Source organism: Neopsephotus bourkii, unplaced genomic scaffold (assembly GCF_033783945.1).
Source record: "Neopsephotus bourkii isolate Nb327-2 ecotype Australia unplaced genomic scaffold, CSIRO-AGI_Nbou_v1 NB_745, whole genome shotgun sequence".
Lineage (NCBI taxonomy): Eukaryota > Metazoa > Chordata > Aves > Psittaciformes > Psittacidae > Neopsephotus > Neopsephotus bourkii.
The window spans coordinates 1,545,176-1,564,056 of NW_026901243.1; the positions used below are offsets into that span (position 1 = coordinate 1,545,176).

The 18,881-nt window shown below is 36.8% G+C and overlaps 1 protein-coding gene across 8 annotated transcripts in view; it reads right to left on the minus strand.

Annotated features, from left to right (window-relative positions):
* The window catches only part of ADCYAP1R1 (ADCYAP receptor type I), a 140,467-nt gene that overhangs the window by 24,304 nt on the left and 97,282 nt on the right, over positions 1-18,881 (minus strand). For all 8 annotated transcript variants that reach the window (XM_061354772.1, XM_061354775.1, XM_061354774.1 and 5 more), the window contains 9 exons: positions 18,587-18,622; positions 17,896-17,937; positions 16,018-16,121; positions 15,374-15,471; positions 14,801-14,933; positions 12,488-12,641; positions 9,814-9,874; positions 5,334-5,403; positions 3,307-3,398 (listed from right to left, as the gene is read on the minus strand). In XM_061354772.1, coding sequence (XP_061210756.1) covers positions 3,307-3,398; positions 5,334-5,403; positions 9,814-9,874; positions 12,488-12,641; positions 14,801-14,933; positions 15,374-15,471; positions 16,018-16,121; positions 17,896-17,937; positions 18,587-18,622 — 790 coding nt within the window. The remainder of the gene's footprint in view (positions 1-3,306; positions 3,399-5,333; positions 5,404-9,813; positions 9,875-12,487; positions 12,642-14,800; positions 14,934-15,373; positions 15,472-16,017; positions 16,122-17,895; positions 17,938-18,586; positions 18,623-18,881) is intronic.

Sequence of the window (18,881 nt, forward strand, 5' to 3'; positions counted from 1 at the left end):
GTATTACTGATCTTGCTTTAGTTTGATGTTTAATTTGGTGGAATTATTCGGGAGTGACAAAAGACTGAAACCAGAACATGGTTCAAGAAACAAAATATGTCTTTGTTATGCCTTTGGCAGTTGACTTCTAACACTATGAAGTAAATGATGATTATGATGACTATTAGGAGGAAATATGAAAATTGTTTTAGGCTCTCAGGAAAAAGTCCAAAAGAATCATAAAATTAAATTGCGCCTTTAAAAGAGTGGCTTTCACTGCCTTTTGAATTCCTACCTCATTAATAATATTTATTGATGAAGCTAGCCCCCATTCATTTCAGCCATATGGAGGAGTTTCTATTGAAAACATCAGTAAAAGAAAGATGAAATTATTGTTCTCTCAGAATCTGATAGGTTTTGAGCTGTTCAGTCTGAAATGGGATGAGCAGCATGCAGGCAACTTTGAGGAAGAGCTAAATGTGTGAAGAAATACCTATTAGGCATGAGACTCGTAATGAATGACAGAACATACATGTTGATAAAATTGAAGTTTATAACCACTAAAGCATTTGACTGCCACATAAAATTGTTAGGAAACAGCTACATGCTTCCAAGTTTTTGTCAGCCAAAAGGCAAAGGCTATTGCATATAATGATCCTCAGGTTATTTAGAGAGAAAATCAGAATTTTTATGGGAGCAAAGCAGTCATTATTGTGGTGCAAACTTTACAAATTATTTTTTGGGTTTCTTTTTTCTTTTTTTTGTAAAGCAAGTCTTACATTCTCTAGTGGCTGCAGTACATTAATTGATCATTAGCTCCCCAGTAGCTAACTCTTCTGTTGTGCTCCTGCCATAGCTCACAGCTAACTTCAGTAGTGGTAATTTTAATGATGAATGTGCAGTAGTAACAATATATAATTAATCTTTGAATTTAAGCACATCCCAAGGCTTTTAAAGTCAAATGCAGGTTTAAATGATTTGCAGAACCATGACCATAATATCTACAAAATAAAACTGGAGGTAGATTTTCCTAACAACAACAAAAAAACCCCAACACATTAAGAGGACCTGACCGAAAACATATGCCATACATAGAAGAAAATAAATCCTACTCAAAGTCAATAGCAAGTTATGGCGTCTTTTATTTTCTTTTTTGATGATGAAGATCCTGGCTAAAGGTTTATTCAAAAAAGTGGAAGGCCGATACTAGAATAAATCTCAATTGCTGCTGCAGATACCATGTGATACTGCCTTCAGAAATAGTCTGAACATCTTCCTCAACCACAACTACTCTGTCTCATGAACTAAAGGCAAAGTATTTACATATGTTGCGAAATAAAAATCTGGATGGAGAATTTGGTCTAATGGAATGAAGTTTCATACTTTCAAATAGCAAAATAGGAAGTGAAAAATGCTTAATATGGACCACAATCTAAATGACACAGAGATTTCAATATGGTGACATAACCATACTATGATCTGTCTTTTTCCTTCATTACAACAGCTGTCCTTTTACAGGATACATGTGTACAAATATTGAGTATGTCTGGTGTCTATCTGCAGATTTATTAATTTCATTTCTTTTTATCATGTCAGTGTGACTTTCCTGTTGTTGAATCTGTTTGGATAAACAACACTCCATAATGCATACATAAATGCAAGATCAATTTATACACACCCATTTATAAAGTTGCAAAAAAATATGAAAAATAATGGCAGCAAATGAAACAAAAAATATGATGTTTTCTCTTGGTTTTGGTGGCTAACTATACACATAGGAAAAATGTCAGTAAAACCCAGTCACCATATTGATCAAAAATGAAAAGGATGTTTCATAATATAGTTAAATCACTGGAGTCTATGGCATGCTTTGCTTCATATGGGAAAGATGTGCAGCAGATACTAGACATGCACACAGCAGTTTGTAATCAGAACTAGCTCTGCACATCTTTGGTATTAATTACAATCTAAGATTCAGTGGATGTCTTCCCAGCAGCACATACATGGGAAATCTTCATGCAAGCCCTGGGCAAACCATGCATACAGTTAACCTATTCACTACACTTTCTCCTGAGATTTAATTCTGAGATATATGTGCCTGCAGAATGAATTTAAAGCTCTATTTTTGCCTGTGGAGCAAGCTTCAAGGGCAATACTTTCAATAAGTGAATGTCTGACTATAGGCATGGAAAAGTGATGCATAAAATATTATCATTTTGTAATGTGGAAATGTAAACAAGGCAATAGGAAAGAAGAGCAGAAAAATAGGCAGCTGGAGGACATATTTTCCCCTGAAAATTGTCATTTAGGTGGATGATGTCATTATACTATGAGTAAAGGTGATCACTGAATAGTGTCCTAAGGAAGTACTATTAAATACTCATCTCCAATTTTACCCTGACATCTTTTATTTCTATTTAAGGTTTATATGACTTGCCTTTTTTTTCACCAGGAATCCAGTGATAAAACAAAAATCCTTACCTATATTTGTGAGTGCTAGAAAACACTAGAGTTGGCAAAAAAAAAAAAAAGAAAGCAAATGTTCATGGTGTTTAGGCTGAAAAGCCAAGAAAAATGTGCTGCCACACGTCCTAGTTATTAAAAACAATTATATAATTTTTGTATGGAGAATAACCGCGTGAACTTAAACTGCGGATGATGACCATTTCAAGTGGCCAGCATCTGTCATCTAAAGAGGTGGAAACTAAAAAAACCCTGGCTTTAAAAAAAACTGTAAATCACAAAGTTTTAAAACTTCTAAAGGAAATATTTAGGATTTGTTGTGCATTTTTAAGCCATTCCAGGTATGGAAGGAATTGTTTAACTTAAGTGGAATGAACTCATGGTTACAAGGAACACAAGCAAAAACAATTTTAGGAAATCTTCCTAAATTAGATTTCAATACTAAGTTAATGAAATCTTTCTGCCAAATCTCATTGTTTTCAATGAACTTTGGACCATGCCCCTGGAATGTATGAAGCACAGCAGACTGCCCCATGACTATGATCATATTTATAGCTGATCAGTATCCTAAATTCCGGATAACTGACCTGTGAAGTTTTTATTATTTTTTTTATTTTTTTTTTAAATCTTGTATTTATGCTTATTTTCTAGGCCTTTTAAAGAAAGGCTAAAGCTGCCATTAAAACGCACTTCAGTGGCATTTGGATTTAAAAAAAGAGTAAAAATCAACCAAAGACATTTAATGGATACTGTAACTCTTTTTGAAAACCAAATTAGTTCAGCTAAGTTGTCTTTTTGACTTTGTCTTTTTTTCCTATGTGTATATTAGAAAACTAAATTGATTACTGCTTTATTTGTACTTACAAGTAAATGCTGGATTCATTGCCCCCAATATCAGGTGACTGGAGTTTCTGCACAAGTATCACAATTATGCCAATAAAAAGAACAAAGTTTATCTAGGGAAAAAGAAAGGAAACAATGATGACAATTATACATTTTTTTTAAGTATGAGAATGAGACATTCCCAGTGACTTGCTGGCTCCATTGCCTTATACAAACTGCAGTCTAGAAGTTCTGTAGGGTCAGGAGTACTGGAATAAATTTACAAGAGTCTTTTTTGCCCCTTGCAGCAGCTTGCAGAATTTCTTCAGTCCCAAGCACCAGGTTAGATAATCATAAGCAAAAAGGTTTCAACATTTGTCATTATCAACCAGTTCAAAGAATAAAAGGAAAGATCTCGTATGTATCAAAGCCATATAGTAAAATTCTGAGCAGTAAAATCATCTTTAACTCTCATCCTCTGAACTAAGGCACTTCTCAGTTTAGCAGTATCCGTTAGTCACAATTTAGTGTCTCCCCTTTCCTGAAAATCCCAAGTTGTGTCATTTTCCCTCTGCTTGACTGAACCTGGGCCAAGATGAGATGACCTCTAATGACTGTGGGAGCTAGGGGCTGGGAGCCATGGGTGCAAATATTCATCTTCATGTCTTTTATGTTATCCTGGGCTTCTCTTTTATCAAATCATGCAATTACAGATATAGTTTTAAAAATTTGTAGATTAATAAAATTGTTTTACTTCAATACTTTGGCTACAGATTTGGCTGTGACAAACTCCATAGCTTCTTAATGCCAGAAGAAAACAGTGGGAAATTTAAGTTGGTCCCTTATTCAATATTTTTATCCCTGTAAAATATTGTGTGCATCTTTTTCAGAAGAATTTTTTATCTGATCTGAGGACTACAAATGAATGGAGAAGCCCAGTCATACCTTACTTGTTGCTTGAATCATTTATGCTTTCAATAGAAACCAGGTATAACCAATACCTCAAAGACAGAATGTGATCCTTCACAGAATATGTTTGTAAAGCACGGTGATTCACATACATCAATATCACAAAAACCCAACCATTTTGATACCCTTGTGTACAGTTAGCTGAATTATCCTTAATGTGTCTGAAGTTTACTATACTTCAGAAAGCTGTTCAAATACTTGAAAGGAGAACCAAACCTGACGAATGACACCTACGTCTATGCAGGTGCTTGTGAGCTGGATGGCTAAATTCCAACAAAAGTCAATGAATACCTGTCCAGTGCCGTCACTGGAGTACAGAGAGAAACTTGGCATGCCCAGATTTAGACACATATGTGTGGTAAGCCAAACCGCTTTTCAGGTGACTAACCATATTGTCTAGTGGTTCAATTACATTTCCTTACTGGAGGAGCCCAACACCGTTTTAAAATTCCCATATTCTTTTGGGGAAGCAGTTGGAGCCCAAGCAGGCACTTCAGAACCTCTCAGTGAACCATACACAGATATTTAGCATCATCTCAGTAAAATCCAAGACCTCCATCAAGTACAAAATTCTTAGCTACCTCGTTGACAACTTAGAATCTTGTACTATGTCCACCATACTATTATAAATCTAATATTAGATAAATAAATGTATCTGTGAAACGGATTCCTTTCAAGAGGCACAGTCCAGTTCCCTAGTCACTGGTGTCTAGTATTGTTTTAGATGGCCTGTATCTTCCTACTTAGCCTTCAGCTGCCACCGCAAGTGGTACAGAATTCCCATACATCCTATGTCATATTTGCCAGCCCCAGGCAAATGCTTCAATATGCTGTAGGGTCTTACAGCATTTGGTATCTATGTTTAAGCAACAGAATAACTCCTTTTCTACATGGTCTTTGCTTGCAGGCACGACTAAAGTTGTACTAAAACTTCTTTGTAACAATGGAATTGTGGATGGTAAGTGGTGGACATTCAGACAAGCTGTCCATTAGTCCAGCACAGCTGATGCAGCATAGTTTGCAAAGCCATTTGAAGCTATTTGCATTGGTTATTTGCCCTTAGAAGTGTTAATGAAGTGTCTCCTCCAAGTGTTACTTACCATAATTGATCCAACCACAGGACCCTTGATCACCCACCACAAGGCAGTGTTGTCATTCATGTCCCAGCAGCTGCAGCAGTTAATGAAAAGAATGGGGTAGGAAAAGAGAAGGAAAGAGAAAGTTATAACAAAGATGTTAATAAACTTACAATAAATTTTAAGGGGTCAGAGAGTGGGAGATTTGTCTTGTAGCTAAATAATTTTGAGTTCAGAGGTAGTAGTTCTTTAGTCTGTCCCTGTTGTAGCTTTCTTTCACAGCCTTTACCCAGATTATCTGAAAGCAAAATAAGTATTTTTATGGCAATGGTACCTCTTACTAAACAGTTTAGACATTTTGGAAAATGCCTTTATCTGTGAAATTGTCCCTTTAAGCTAACATCACTGAGGAAGAGAAAAAAAAAAAGACAGGGACACCTCAAAGGTTAAGAGAAGGGTATTCCAAAGTTCTGTGTCTCTCATACTTTTCCAGAGTTAACAGATATAAATGTTGGTTCCTGACCCTGGCATGATTCTTCTTACATGTACCTAGCATATCAGAATGTACTAAAGACTGGTTGTATCCACATGTAAAAATGAATTTCCAGTTGCAGGGCTGCAAGTGCTAGCAAGGAGAGAGGATTCATCTGAGAAGGTTCAACTCCTGGACAACAGCTGGGGTCAGCCCCTTTTTTAAGCTGTCAGGGTGAGTGATAGTGAATAAAATGCCATTTCTACCTCAGCATTTAAAATCTTTCTCTGGATCCACCAAAGTATTCTGCAGAAGTTTATTCCATATAGATGCATTTGGACATTCATTTGTAGAGAAAGATAATTACAGGATCTATAATGTATTTTAACATTAACATGTATTTTTAAAGCTAGAAAAAAAATAATGATGAAAAAAATCTTATCTTTCCTGTCACACCACAACCCCCCTGCTACACTATTTTAAGTCATTAAGAATTTGATTGTCAGTTAAAATTTTCTTTTATTTGTCTCTGCTTTCTTCCACTTATGCTTCCCTCTCAAAAACATAAAATCACAGAAAAATGTCTTACTTTGTACCTGCACTTCCAAGAAGGAGGGTCTCCCCCCCACTAGGACAACAGCCAAAAGTCCCAGTAGCAGTTGTTGTGGTACATTTCTTAGATGCCAAGAAACAATTTGAAAGAGCATACAGGAATAAAACACTTTTGAACTTACAAGATCTTAATGGAACTTCTGTGTCATTTAAGTAGTATTCTGATAACATCTGGGGGGGAAAGTGAAAGTCTTTAAGCAAAACTGTACACATGTGTAAATGTGAGGAGGCAGAGCTAAAATTTCATTGTCCAGGTACATTGTGAGAGAAATCTCAAACAGGTGAGTGATGTCTGGTTTAGAAATTTCAGTTGAACTTATATTTTCAGTTGAACAATATATTATTATATTTCAGTTGAACAGTATCTTACTGGATTCCCATAAAACCAACAATAATAATGTGTGTGGCAAGAAGAGAGAAAATTTAGAGACAGGGTGTCAAATTTGCACAGAATTACACACATTTGCTTCAGTCAACAAAGCCTAGAAGGTTCAAATCCCCCCAAATCTGTGGGGATAATGGTTGAGGTTTTCAAATGAAAAGCAGCATTTCTGAGTTACCTCACTTTAGATGCCAAACTTAAAATGTTTGAAAGGGGACAAATGTTACTTACATACAGTATGTATGTTGTATGTATATACATTCATAACTTTTCAGTTATCAACAACTGCATGCCACAAAACCACCTAAACTCACCACTTATATTTTAAATTATTTGCATGCATTTATGAATTAGGTGTCTTCTTCAGGAAATTATCCACTATTTGCAGAGCTCAACCTCTTTAAGATGCACATTAAATCTGCCCTCAAAGTCTTCAGTGGGCTGACCAATATTGGAAGAATCTGTGCAAATTCTAACATTAACCTAGCTGTACAAATAGATACTGATGTATGGCAATTTGTCTATGTGGAAATGAGAAATGAGAATTACCTCTTCCAGTTCCAGCCATCTGTATTGAAGACATCTACAGCCCAGACAATTATCCCAGGCTCTGGCTGGGACAAAGAGACACTTGGAGTTTTTTTTCCACGTTCATGTATATTAAATTTGCACTCTGGGGTGATACATCATCCCCTACAAATCCCTATTGTTCTTAGACTTATTCCTCTCCTTTTACAGGATGTGTGCCCAGCACGCTTAATTTCCAATGCCTACTTTGTAGATGTCAACAAGGAATCAGAACAAGCCCACACAAAGTTTTTTTCAAGGACTTCTTTGGTCCATCCCCTGAGACATCTATAGGATGGATGTGGTGGAAGAAACACCATCTTCTCCTCAGATGAACATGACCAGAAGGAAAAAAAAACATTGCACAACAGAACAGTCTGTAGTGTCAGCTAACAAGCTGTACTATGTAAAGAGGCTCCCTGATTTCTTTCAAATGCATTGCTACAGTGGAGATCAGACACACAGGACTCTTTTCTCATGATGGATGAAGGGAAGAGAGCCAGTAGGCAGGGGGAGGGATGTGATTTCCATTTGAAAAGGCCAGGGTCTGATCTTTGGTACATCTCTGGTGTACATCTGGAATAACTCCATCTAATTCAGCAGCACAGTTGCATTTCTCTGCACAAACCTATCCCGTCAGTGATATGAACCAGGAGCTGAAGTCAAGGAAGCTCTGCCAGGTTTATAAGGAGCAAGCAGGAGGAGACTCAGATGCAGAGTCTGTATTTTAGTCCATGCCTTTGTGACTGTGGTTTCCCAATACACTAATTTCTGCAATGTTTTTAGGCTCATGCTGGCTTTCTCCCCTCCCCCAGAACAATGCTTGCTGATTTTTAAAAAGTAACCACTGAGACTCTCAGCTAGAATCTGTCTAAACCTGTTGCATGCTAAATAGCTTCTCTAACTAAAAGAAAGGAGGTTTTTTTGTTGTTTTGTTTCTTTTGTTTTTTTTCTTGATCTTCCTTCTGCAAGACATTCTCCCTACCCTCAAATCCAAAGACTGTTTGGACTACTAAGATAAATTAATACACTTAAGACCAGCGTTGTAATCATCATAATGACACAGCAGGGTGTTCTGGCTTGTTTTGCATGGAAATAAATGCTTTAATTTGTATTAATGTAAAAATAGAACATTGGGTCAAAGCACTGTCAAACCCAGTGGAGGAAGGACTTTATGTGCTTTCCAAAAAAAAAAAAAAAACATGAAAGACAAGGATGAAGAAAACCTGACAAAACAGTGAGTCTTTGCAAATTCTGAATCCAGGTATCTCTATCATAAGGTGAAATTCAAACATAAGCCTAAGTCTCTCAGAAATGTGACTTGGAAAATAAAGATGCCTTTCATTCAGATCAAGGCTTTTAAAGAACCACTGCTGGATTTTAAAAAATTTATTCAATCATCTCCCTCATTCCCAGCATTTTTCTAACATTTCACCAAGTTCAAACATAGTTGTCATGAAAAAAAAACATTGCTAAGCTTGTGTTTTCAGGGTGATACATACATGTCCATTCCTATCAGCTATATGTGCTGCTCTATCAGACCAGTCTATGGACTACAGAGACGTGCAGGACCATCTCTGTGACCAGATTTCCTTCTTATCCTTTTTTAAAAATATGGGATATTTGCAGGATTTTTCCTCACCAGAACTGACTGATTGGGTGGAATCCATTCCTTGAATTCTTTCTAAAATTATTCCATTTCCTCTCTTTTTTTTTTTTTAATTTCTTTTTTCCACACAGAAGACAAGATACAGATTTCTGTCTCATTCATTTCACTCACTAGGTTTGTTCAAAAAACTCTTTAAGGGAAAGCTAAACTCTTAATTGTCTTTGTAAATCAAAGCTCAGCAATGCCTTGTGCAGATTTCACTCATCTTCTCAGAGATATCTGCAATGATTTCTATAGCTGAGTTCATCACCTTCATCTTCCTACATAGTAAGTTGGAAAGTAGCAGACAATCAGAAGTGTGACTAACCTGACAGGTCTCTTGAGATAAACCATATCCTGGACTCCATTAATCTAACTGAGCAGGGAATGGAGGACTACTGGGTCATGTCTGCTACCCATGGAGGACTACTACCCATGTCTACAGGGTAGATGCCTATATTTTCTATGAATTCCCCAGTGCAGTAGGAGTATAAACAACAAACCATGGCTATTTATGACACACGTTAGGAGGATTTATCCCCCGTGTCTCCCGGCGCCGCAATAAAGAATACCTTCTTGTCAGCTTGAAAACTTTGTTGGCAAGTTTGTTCCTGGAGTTTTCTCCGAATCATTATGCAGATGAACAGGAAAGTAAGTACTCTCAGTTAAACAACGGACCTAAACTATTTGCATACACAAACCAGTGTCAGAAGTGGAAGAAGAAATTAGCCATGTCCTCTGATCACTAAATGGCTGATTTCTATCTCACCCTTGCCATTGTGCTGAATGCACGTGAAATTATTTTCCACTCAGCAACACCTACCCAGTATCATCAAAGTGAAGTCTCAGCACTGCCCAGACAGTGACACAAATTGTTGGGGTACCTGCAGAAGACAAGATGGTGATATCATTAGCAGTCTAGACACATTTAGTATTCAGCAAAGAGCATTTTTTTGCAACCTCTCCACTGATGTTCTATTTCTAATAGCACTAGTGCATGAAAAAATGCAATTCATAACTTTAATTTAGAGCTCTAGAAACATCTGTTTCAATCAGAATATCGGTTGGTCTTGGTGGGATTGCAGAAGCAAAACTGGTAACAGGAAATAATTATGTTGTTTCAAGTTATTTTTGCTCAAAGTTGTTGCACTGCGTCTTGTTGCATGAATAGTAAATCATAGGCTGTACAAAATAAAAGCAGTGACATCAGCTTCTGTGTCAAGAGTTACTGTAATTATGCAATAATTGCAGAGTGGCAGATGTTAAGCTGTAATGGAATTATTGTATTCCTTGTATTCTTAAGTGTTTTTGCTGTAAATGCTTTGCATATATTGCATTTTCTCTGGTATTGTGTAAATAAATTATTTTGCTTTGCTTATTCAACCAAAACAAATCAGTAGAGGATAGTTTTCCTTTCCTAACAGGAATATTTATTTATCTTTTTCAGGAATAAAAAAGGGCAAAACAAACACCAAAAAGAAAATACAGGGAGCAAGAATTTAATTTCTACTTCAGATATTTCTTTACCATTTAAAAGATGAATGTAAAATACAAATTAACTAAAACCAGTAAGAATCCACTGAGAAAACTGGACTTATTTTCCTTTCTAAAACACTAGGAGTGGGGTTTTCAGTGGAAATTTTTATAAAATAATGCAATTTTGAAAGACAGCTTTGGGTAAGTTGGATCTACATTTTATGGAAAATAAAATCTTTGGCTAGGAAACTGTCTACATCTATTCAGGCACCATTGTAAAAATGAAGTGTTAAAACACAAGCAAAACAAAGACCTTAAAAACCCCAGCATTCAGAGGTGAACAAGAGTGTCATAAGTTGACAGGAACAATTATGTTTCATACATTTTGCAAGGCTGTGTTCATGTCACATTAATTAGTCATTCAACTGATCCACTTAAGTGAGTTGCTGTCAAATCTCATATTCCCACTATCAGAAATAAAAATATCCCTCTTAGACCTAGGTGACTGATAAAGCCCTCCTGCTTTAAAAAAGCACACAGAGGAATATTTGAAAGGAAAATGATAGAAAGAAATAAGATGACAGGCTTTGGGAAAAAGAAACTATGCATATTCAATTTAAACTGAAGTCCACTTTTCTCATATGAGAATACCTAGAAAACATTGAGATCTTTGTGCACTTAACAGTTGCACAACAATAAAAATAGTGTTTAAATATCAAACATGAGTCTTGTGCTAGCTAGTCTGCACTGATTTGCACTATATAGAATAGTGTTGCAGTCTGAAAGATGGGAAAGAGGCAGAGCTAGACTAAATGTGATATAAAAATATAGTTTAAAAAGCACATTCTAGATCAGTTTGGAGTTTTAAACCATTTGCTATATAAATATACATACACTCACATTCTTTTTCTTTACATCAAAATGTATATATGTATCTTCAGCACCTTCTTTTCTGCTTCTGAGTATCATTAGATAACAGGAAGACTCAAGGCTGAGTAGAGAGCTATTCTTGCTGACTGTGCTTCTGCCCTGAGTAAGGAGCAGGCATTAGGAGAGGTCTCAGGAAGACATCAGTCTATCCAGAGAATTTACAAGCATATTGCATATTTAAGAGGAAAAAATTATCTGGATCAACACAGCCATATGGAGTTCTCATTAATCAAATGAGGACACTGATGTGCTCAGCACATTTTAAGAAACAGATAAAGAACCAGATGCTGCAAAATTTTGAGCTCTTGCTTATTGTTGCTCCCATACAAATCCTTCCCCATCAGCTCTGATCTGAGGGGCTGCTTTTGCCCTACAAACTTGCATCCAGTGTCTGGAAGTTTAAGGTATGTGGTTTTATGTAGACTTTGCTCATAAGCATACAGGATTATTTTCAGATTATTTCAGAAGTATGTTTAAGTATAAAAAATTATTATAAACTTCTTAGATTAATTAAAATGAATGCATTCTACATTCATTTATCTGACTTCTGCACAGAAATGTCAGCAAAGAACTGTTTGATTTAACATGTTACAGGATTCCATTTATCTTCGGAAGGCCAGAATGAAAAATAATTACACTGGTTATCGTTGTCCAGCTGGCATTTCTGAAACAAATCTCATTTCTTCACATTGAAAGCTTCAGTTTCCCATTCAGGTAGGATAAGCATATGTGGATACCCTTTGGATAAATTTTCAATTTAGCTATTACTGGAAAAAAGGCACAGATTAAGTTTTAGAAAATGGACTAGATTTAGCATTGCAGATTTGATTAAGATGAAGAACTTGGCATCAAGATCATATCTTGTAGAAGGAAATTATCAGTTGTGGACTATATCTCTGGAAGAGATGTAGTGTCCTCCAGATTTCAATTCAATTCTACTCAGACAAAAAAAGCACAAGATGGTTTGGTCTGCAGTGGTCCTTCTATACAAAGACTAAAAGTATATTTTGAAACTATATGTGGAAATATTAGATGGCTCATGGAGTTGTTTTGCACACTGAGACACATTTTAGGCAAGAAATGTCACATACCCCAGCCAATAATAGTGTACCAGTAGAAATATCTCCTCTCTGGAAAAAAGGTTTCTACCAATAAAGTAAAAAGGTACAATCCCTCAATGAAAAGCCAGAAGTAGTTGGACATGACACAGTAGTGAAAGAACACCATCACTGCTTTGCATTCAACCTGCAGAGAATCAAGAAAAACAAAGTTATTTCCATGTTGTTTCCACCTAACAGACAGAAAAAAATGCTTTCAACCTCTCCAAATCTCTTAGGTGAAAGGAACACAGCTGGGACTAATATTATATACTTTTAATAGTAAAGTTTTAAAAGCATGAGAAGAATGTGAGGTGCCACTTAGCAAAGCTTGAAAGGGCAGGTAGCCAATTTTAGCAGTGGGAGATGGTCGACGAGTGTTTGCAGACGGCTTGAGAATGTCTTGCGTTGGTGGGAGTTCACATTGTCAGTGAACACTAATTGTTAGATTTAAGCCCCTTTCCAAGGATTAAGTGCAGAGAAGAAAAGAATCCACTGTGTATTGAGAAACCTAATGAAGGATGTGAAATGGCAGGATGATTGTGGAAAGCCCTGAGAGTGGGATCAGAAAGGATGCACCCTCCTGTGTGCAGTTGAGAACTGAATTTCCTTGCCATTTGGGTGTTGTCACTCAGGGACAGAAAATGAAAGTAAACATAAATGTAAAGAAAGCAGAATGATTTACTGTAAAAAATGACAAAGCTTTCATTCGTTTACTGTGGGAGGAAAGAAGAGGACAAAAGATAAAAAAAAAAAAAGAAGAAGGAACTGCGGTTGTTTGGCCTGGAGAAAAGGAGGGCCAGGGGAGACAATGTTATTTCTCTCTACAATTACCCAAACGGAGGTTATAGCGAGGTGGGGGTTGGTTTCTTTTGCAAGTAATGAGCAATAGGACAAGAGGAAACAGCCTCAGTTTCTGCCAGGGAAGGTTTAGATTGGATATTAGGAAAAAAATCTTCACTGAAAGGGTTGTCAAGCTTTGGAACAGGCTGCCCAGGGAAGTGGTTGAGTCACCATCCTTGCAGCTAATACATATACACTTGTATATGTGACACTTCGGGCATGGTTTAGTGGTGGAGTTGGCAGTACTAGGTTGATGGTTGGACTTGATGATTTTAAAGGTCTTTTCCAGTCTAAATGTTCTATGATTCTGTGTTTCAGTGATAAAAGTCTTAGATGAAAACTGAGTTTTACCCTGACTCTGTGAGAGTACGACACACTTGCTTTTCCAGTGTTGCACCCCACTGAGACATCATTAGTCCTACAAAAGTGGGACTTTTCAATAAATCATAGCAGAATTAGTGTATAAATTGAAACACCTGCTTGGGACAGTGGGCGCCTGACAATTTTGACTGGTTCTCACTTGCACTCCATCCTCTGGGTCAAAGCTAGAACCAACATGTTGGAACCATCAGATACTGAGTTTCTTCATGGAAGCTGTACCAGGGCTGAAGATCTGGTCATTACATAGCTTATTTTAACATGTTCAAAACAAAAAAAGCGGATGCCAGTATTAGAAAAGCAGTATGAACAAACGACGCATCTAACAGGGCTTCAGCTTTATCATGGAGAAGAATTAAAAGCAAAATCTAGTTTCAGTGACAAAGAAATGTCTGACTAAGAAACTACACAGCTGCACTTTCCTTGTGGAAATGACTGATATGGAATTTAGCTCATAATTGGATGGGTAAAGGAGATCTCAGTTTCGGAATTCACTGCAATTTTTATCATAATTACACCCAATGAGCTGACTTATCAAATCAAATACTAACCTTAAATGTGAAAGGAACTGGAATTTACATGTAATATATAGCTAAGCGCATCTGCGAAAGAGACTGCATTCCATGAAACCACACACTTCAGACACATAAATAATACCAATGATTTTTTGAGATTATGACCCTAAGGGGTATTTTCTATGACTGAATGGTCACCCTATTGACATACAGCTCTGGCTGACATCCAGAACAAATGAGGCTTTAGAGAAAAAACAGACCTTCAGATGAAGGAAATTGCTTGTGTCTGCTCTCATCCCACCTACTACTATGTAGATCTGTGAAAGGGAGAAACAACCTGAGTATAGTCAGAAATCAAAACCTGTAGATTTGTTCTGAAGGATGGAATGCTGGATGCTAATGACATCATGAGACAATAAAATCCACAGTTTTGCTGTAAACCAGGAGGGAAATTTACCACTACCTTTTCTCCCAATAGCTTCTCAGTTTATGATATCCAACAGATTGCTGTCTGCCTCTCAGACTGCTGACAAGAATAAAGGAAAAAGGCTTTGGCTTCGGTTTTACTTACTGTTGAGATGAAACAGTGGTTGCCATCCTGTTCAGCATAAAGAACACCATCTTTAATGAATACAGATATTGCACGAAGGATGAATGAAACAAAGAGGTTCATGTGGATAAAATTTCGAGTGCAGTGAAGCTTCCTAGAGAAGAAAGAACAAAGGGAGAGGAAAAGAAGAGGGAGGGAAAAACCAATAAATTTTCTTTCATGGAAATAGCACACTAGGCCAGTCTGTACACATGGCCAGAACATCTTGGGACTAAGAATAGCAACATCTGAAAATCAGGAGTGCCAATGGTACTGATACTAAACCTGACCAAGATGAGTATTTGGAGATTTTCCTGTAAAAGCATGCAGGTTAGAATAAAATATAGCCAGCCCAATGCAGCTTCTGCAGTTGCATTTACAGTCTACTAAAATGTGACTACTAGAGTGTGTCCAAGCTGGGGTAAGAACTCTGTTAAGTTGTCCCCTCTTATTCTGCATCTGGTGAGCTAAAAGCTTAAACGTTGTTTTGGGCAGATGATCTCCCGTTTCTTTCCTCCAGTGACTGAACAATTCATGGCTTATGTCCTGACTCACCTGAAACGACACAGGATAACCATGGCGGTGGTGAGGGAAACAAGAGAAGTGCTGTATCCCACCGTATACAGAGCCTTCACAGATAGATAGTAGTAATCCTTGGGAGGCAAACAACACACGATTAAACAGTTCATCTATAGTCACATCTTCTTTAGCCTGTCAATGTGCAGCGGGAACCATAGGCAGGACTTGCTTCTTGAACAGCCTGGTTGTTTTCTCCTCTTGGTTCACTTGAGATCTTACTTCATATTAGAGCCTTGCTCTATGTCTGGCATGCCCTTGGGTCTGCATACTGTGAAGTTTATTTGTTGGTGAGCTAGCAGAGGATGTCTACATTACTTTGACCACTCTGCATGCGTCTTCAGAAAAAAAAAGTAGTTGGCTGAGGGATTCTTTAGTCAATAAGGGAGGAACTGGAGGCTAATCCATGCTTCTAGAAGTTAAAAGCTGTATCAACAGTAAACACTCATATTCTGAAAATATTCAATACAGGAATAAGAAGAATCTTGCTTCTCACATTTTTATGCTTATGAATACCTGATTATTTCAGCCTAATCACCATCAAATCAGAACATAACCAAAAAAGCAGCCTGTTGCTTCCCCTCTCCCCTTCATTTGTTTTTTATTATAAGATTCATTCTCACCTGGTTATCGGACTCTGTTTCATTTTCGTCAAAGCCGCAGGCATCATAATAATGCGGAAAAGGTTCAGACCAGCCATCTTCAGTGCAATTTCTGCTGATGTCCCCTATGACAAGTACATTTGGAAATGTGACATTGCTGAAGCAAACTGCAGGACACATCCTCCCTCCCTCTCCCTCCCAAGTCCATGACCAAAGCAAAACCCACAGTACTACTGGGGGTACTATTTATCTGGCTATCCATAGAAGACTTTAATGGCATCTTGAAATTTCAATGACATTTTCAATGACCCAGTTTTACAATATCACCTACAGATGTTTACTACTACAACTGGTTGAGAGAGAGCAAAAAAGATTTAACCAGTATAGTCAGTGCCTCCAAGTCATCGAATACCTAATTCTCAAGCGGGTACTTAAAACAGGGGTCAGCTAAATGTGCATTTCTTCACTGACTCTGAAAGGCATCCAGAGAATACAGATTTGATGTAAACATCTACACTTCAGATGGCCAAAGGTTAAGTCCAGTACTTAAATATAAACACTTTGTGCTGTTAAAGATGATCTATATATAAGGCATATGCAATGAACTGGCAAAAATACACGCGGCTAACATGATTTTTTTGGAGTGGCTGCTGAAAGCCAGGCAGGATACCATGGGATATCTAAAATAGCCATTATATGTCTATGGTGAGGCAGCTGGATTGTTCTCCTATACTCAGATAACATGTATCCCACTTATTTATTTTCAAGACTAGGCTCTGATCTAAGTGACTTTGTGAGAAGTGTTTCTAGGGAAACAAAGGGAAGATGGAGTGAGAATTTCTTCCCTGTCTCTGTCTAAATAGCAATATGTTCATTTACATCACCAGATGTCCAGTGGCTTCAGTTCACAATTTTAAACCTGCTTCAGAGGTTCTCACATTTCCCTCTTCCAAGCCCAGTTTAGAAACTTTGAAACAAGTTACTGCAAAGACACTCAATGCTGGCTCAAAGAAAACCTCATTCTCTTTTTCTTTTTACCCTAATTGCTTGGCTAATTTCATTTAAGGACTAGCTCCTAAATGGCTTTCACTGACACAGTTAAAAGATTTAAAACTGTATCAAGAAGCAAGAGCTGGCGGTAGAAGAGGAAAGTGTCTCTCGACACTCACTTTGCTACTGCAGATGCCTCAGGTGGGATGGCCTCCATGGTGCTCTTTTTAAGCACCATTGTCCTTTCAGAGCTCAGTGACCTGGTTGAAAAATTAAAGATGGGCTGCTGGCTGTACTTGCTACTCTCCAGCACAATAGAACAGTTTCCATTTATTGAATTATTACACTTCTTGGAGTTTGAGCTGTACCATGACCAAAACTGATGGAAATTTCCAAGGTGCTTTGTTGCTTGATTTTGTGTTTCTTTTAAAGTTCTGCAGCTTCACATTCTTAGAGCAGTTTAGTCTAATAACTGATAACACTAGCAATGACCTTATTTTCAGAGAATTTGCCTGCCATCCATGCAGCAGAATATATCTGTTTAATCACAGCATTCACTTAACAACAGTGAATTACTTCGAAAATACTAGTAAATTACTCTTGCACATTCATTGCTAGTTTTTTATGCAAAATAACCACTGAATCATGGTGTTGACTTTCTTTAACATTATTCAGTAATTATTGTTAAATGGGTAAATATAATTTATAACAACACACTTGCTAGTTTGCAAGGCTCAATAGTGGATGAATAATTTTTCATAATACTGCTAAAAGTAATGTACCAGAAAATGTGTCACCATAATTAGAAATGATTTATAAAATAATACCTAAATGGCAGGATAACAGCTTGGAGCTTCCATCTTGAGTTGAAATAAAAAGAAAGAAACATTCCATGGTCCTGTTTCTTACCTAGGGGAGACTGGGCTGTGCTTTCCAGCAGGTCATAATCACCTATAAAAGTGGAAATTTGGTATGAAATTGTTTTGATTGTGTTTTCTATTAGGACTCAAACTGGTGTCTGCAGAAATCAGTGAATAGAATGCAATTGATTTTAATTTGACTGCATCAGGCCCAAAGGCAGTATATACTCAATTCTGTGTTTTTAGAAAGTAAACACACTTTTACTTGTGACTTTAAATCAAAACTGAACCTTTAAAATTCGAAAATTTCTATTGCAAACTTCAAGCACATAGCTAAAAAGACATACAATCAAACTAGGATAAATGTTATTGTAAAACTACTGAAGTCAAATATTGTATCTTTAGAAATTTACATTTTTAATCTATAGGTATTTAAGTATGGTTGGTTTTCACAGAATTAATGAAAAATCATTTTCATTTATTAATTACAAAAAGCAGTAATTCATTTTTTTAAAGCAAGATAGTTTAATTTTTCTGTTTCAGGTTAAATCACATTGCTTTCTAGGAACTTGTCAGATTTTTACTTCCACTTTTTATCAGAGTGTTACAGAGATGTACAGGTATTCATCATCATAATGGCTTACACCCAACTTTTCAATAATTTGATATTATCATGTTCTCTACATGTTATCTTTGAGAAGAAAGGTACATAGGAGGTAGTCAGCACAATTGGTTCTTACCTGCATGGGTTTGACCCAGATTATCTACTTCCCAACCTGAAATGAGAGGAATAATTAATTTTGGTAATAGTTTGCAATTTGATTTTGATAATAATTTGCTTCCTCTTAGAGGAATGGATGTAGCACAGCCTAGAGAAGAACTGCAAAAAAAATTGTTTAAATTCTTTTACAAAGTCATTACTGTACATTTATGGTTGGAAAGTGTTTCTCAGAAGATGGTCGATTGCACTGTACTGTTAGATTTCTGATTATCATGGATTTCCATTAAACTCTAGGTAGTATATGAAAACAGATG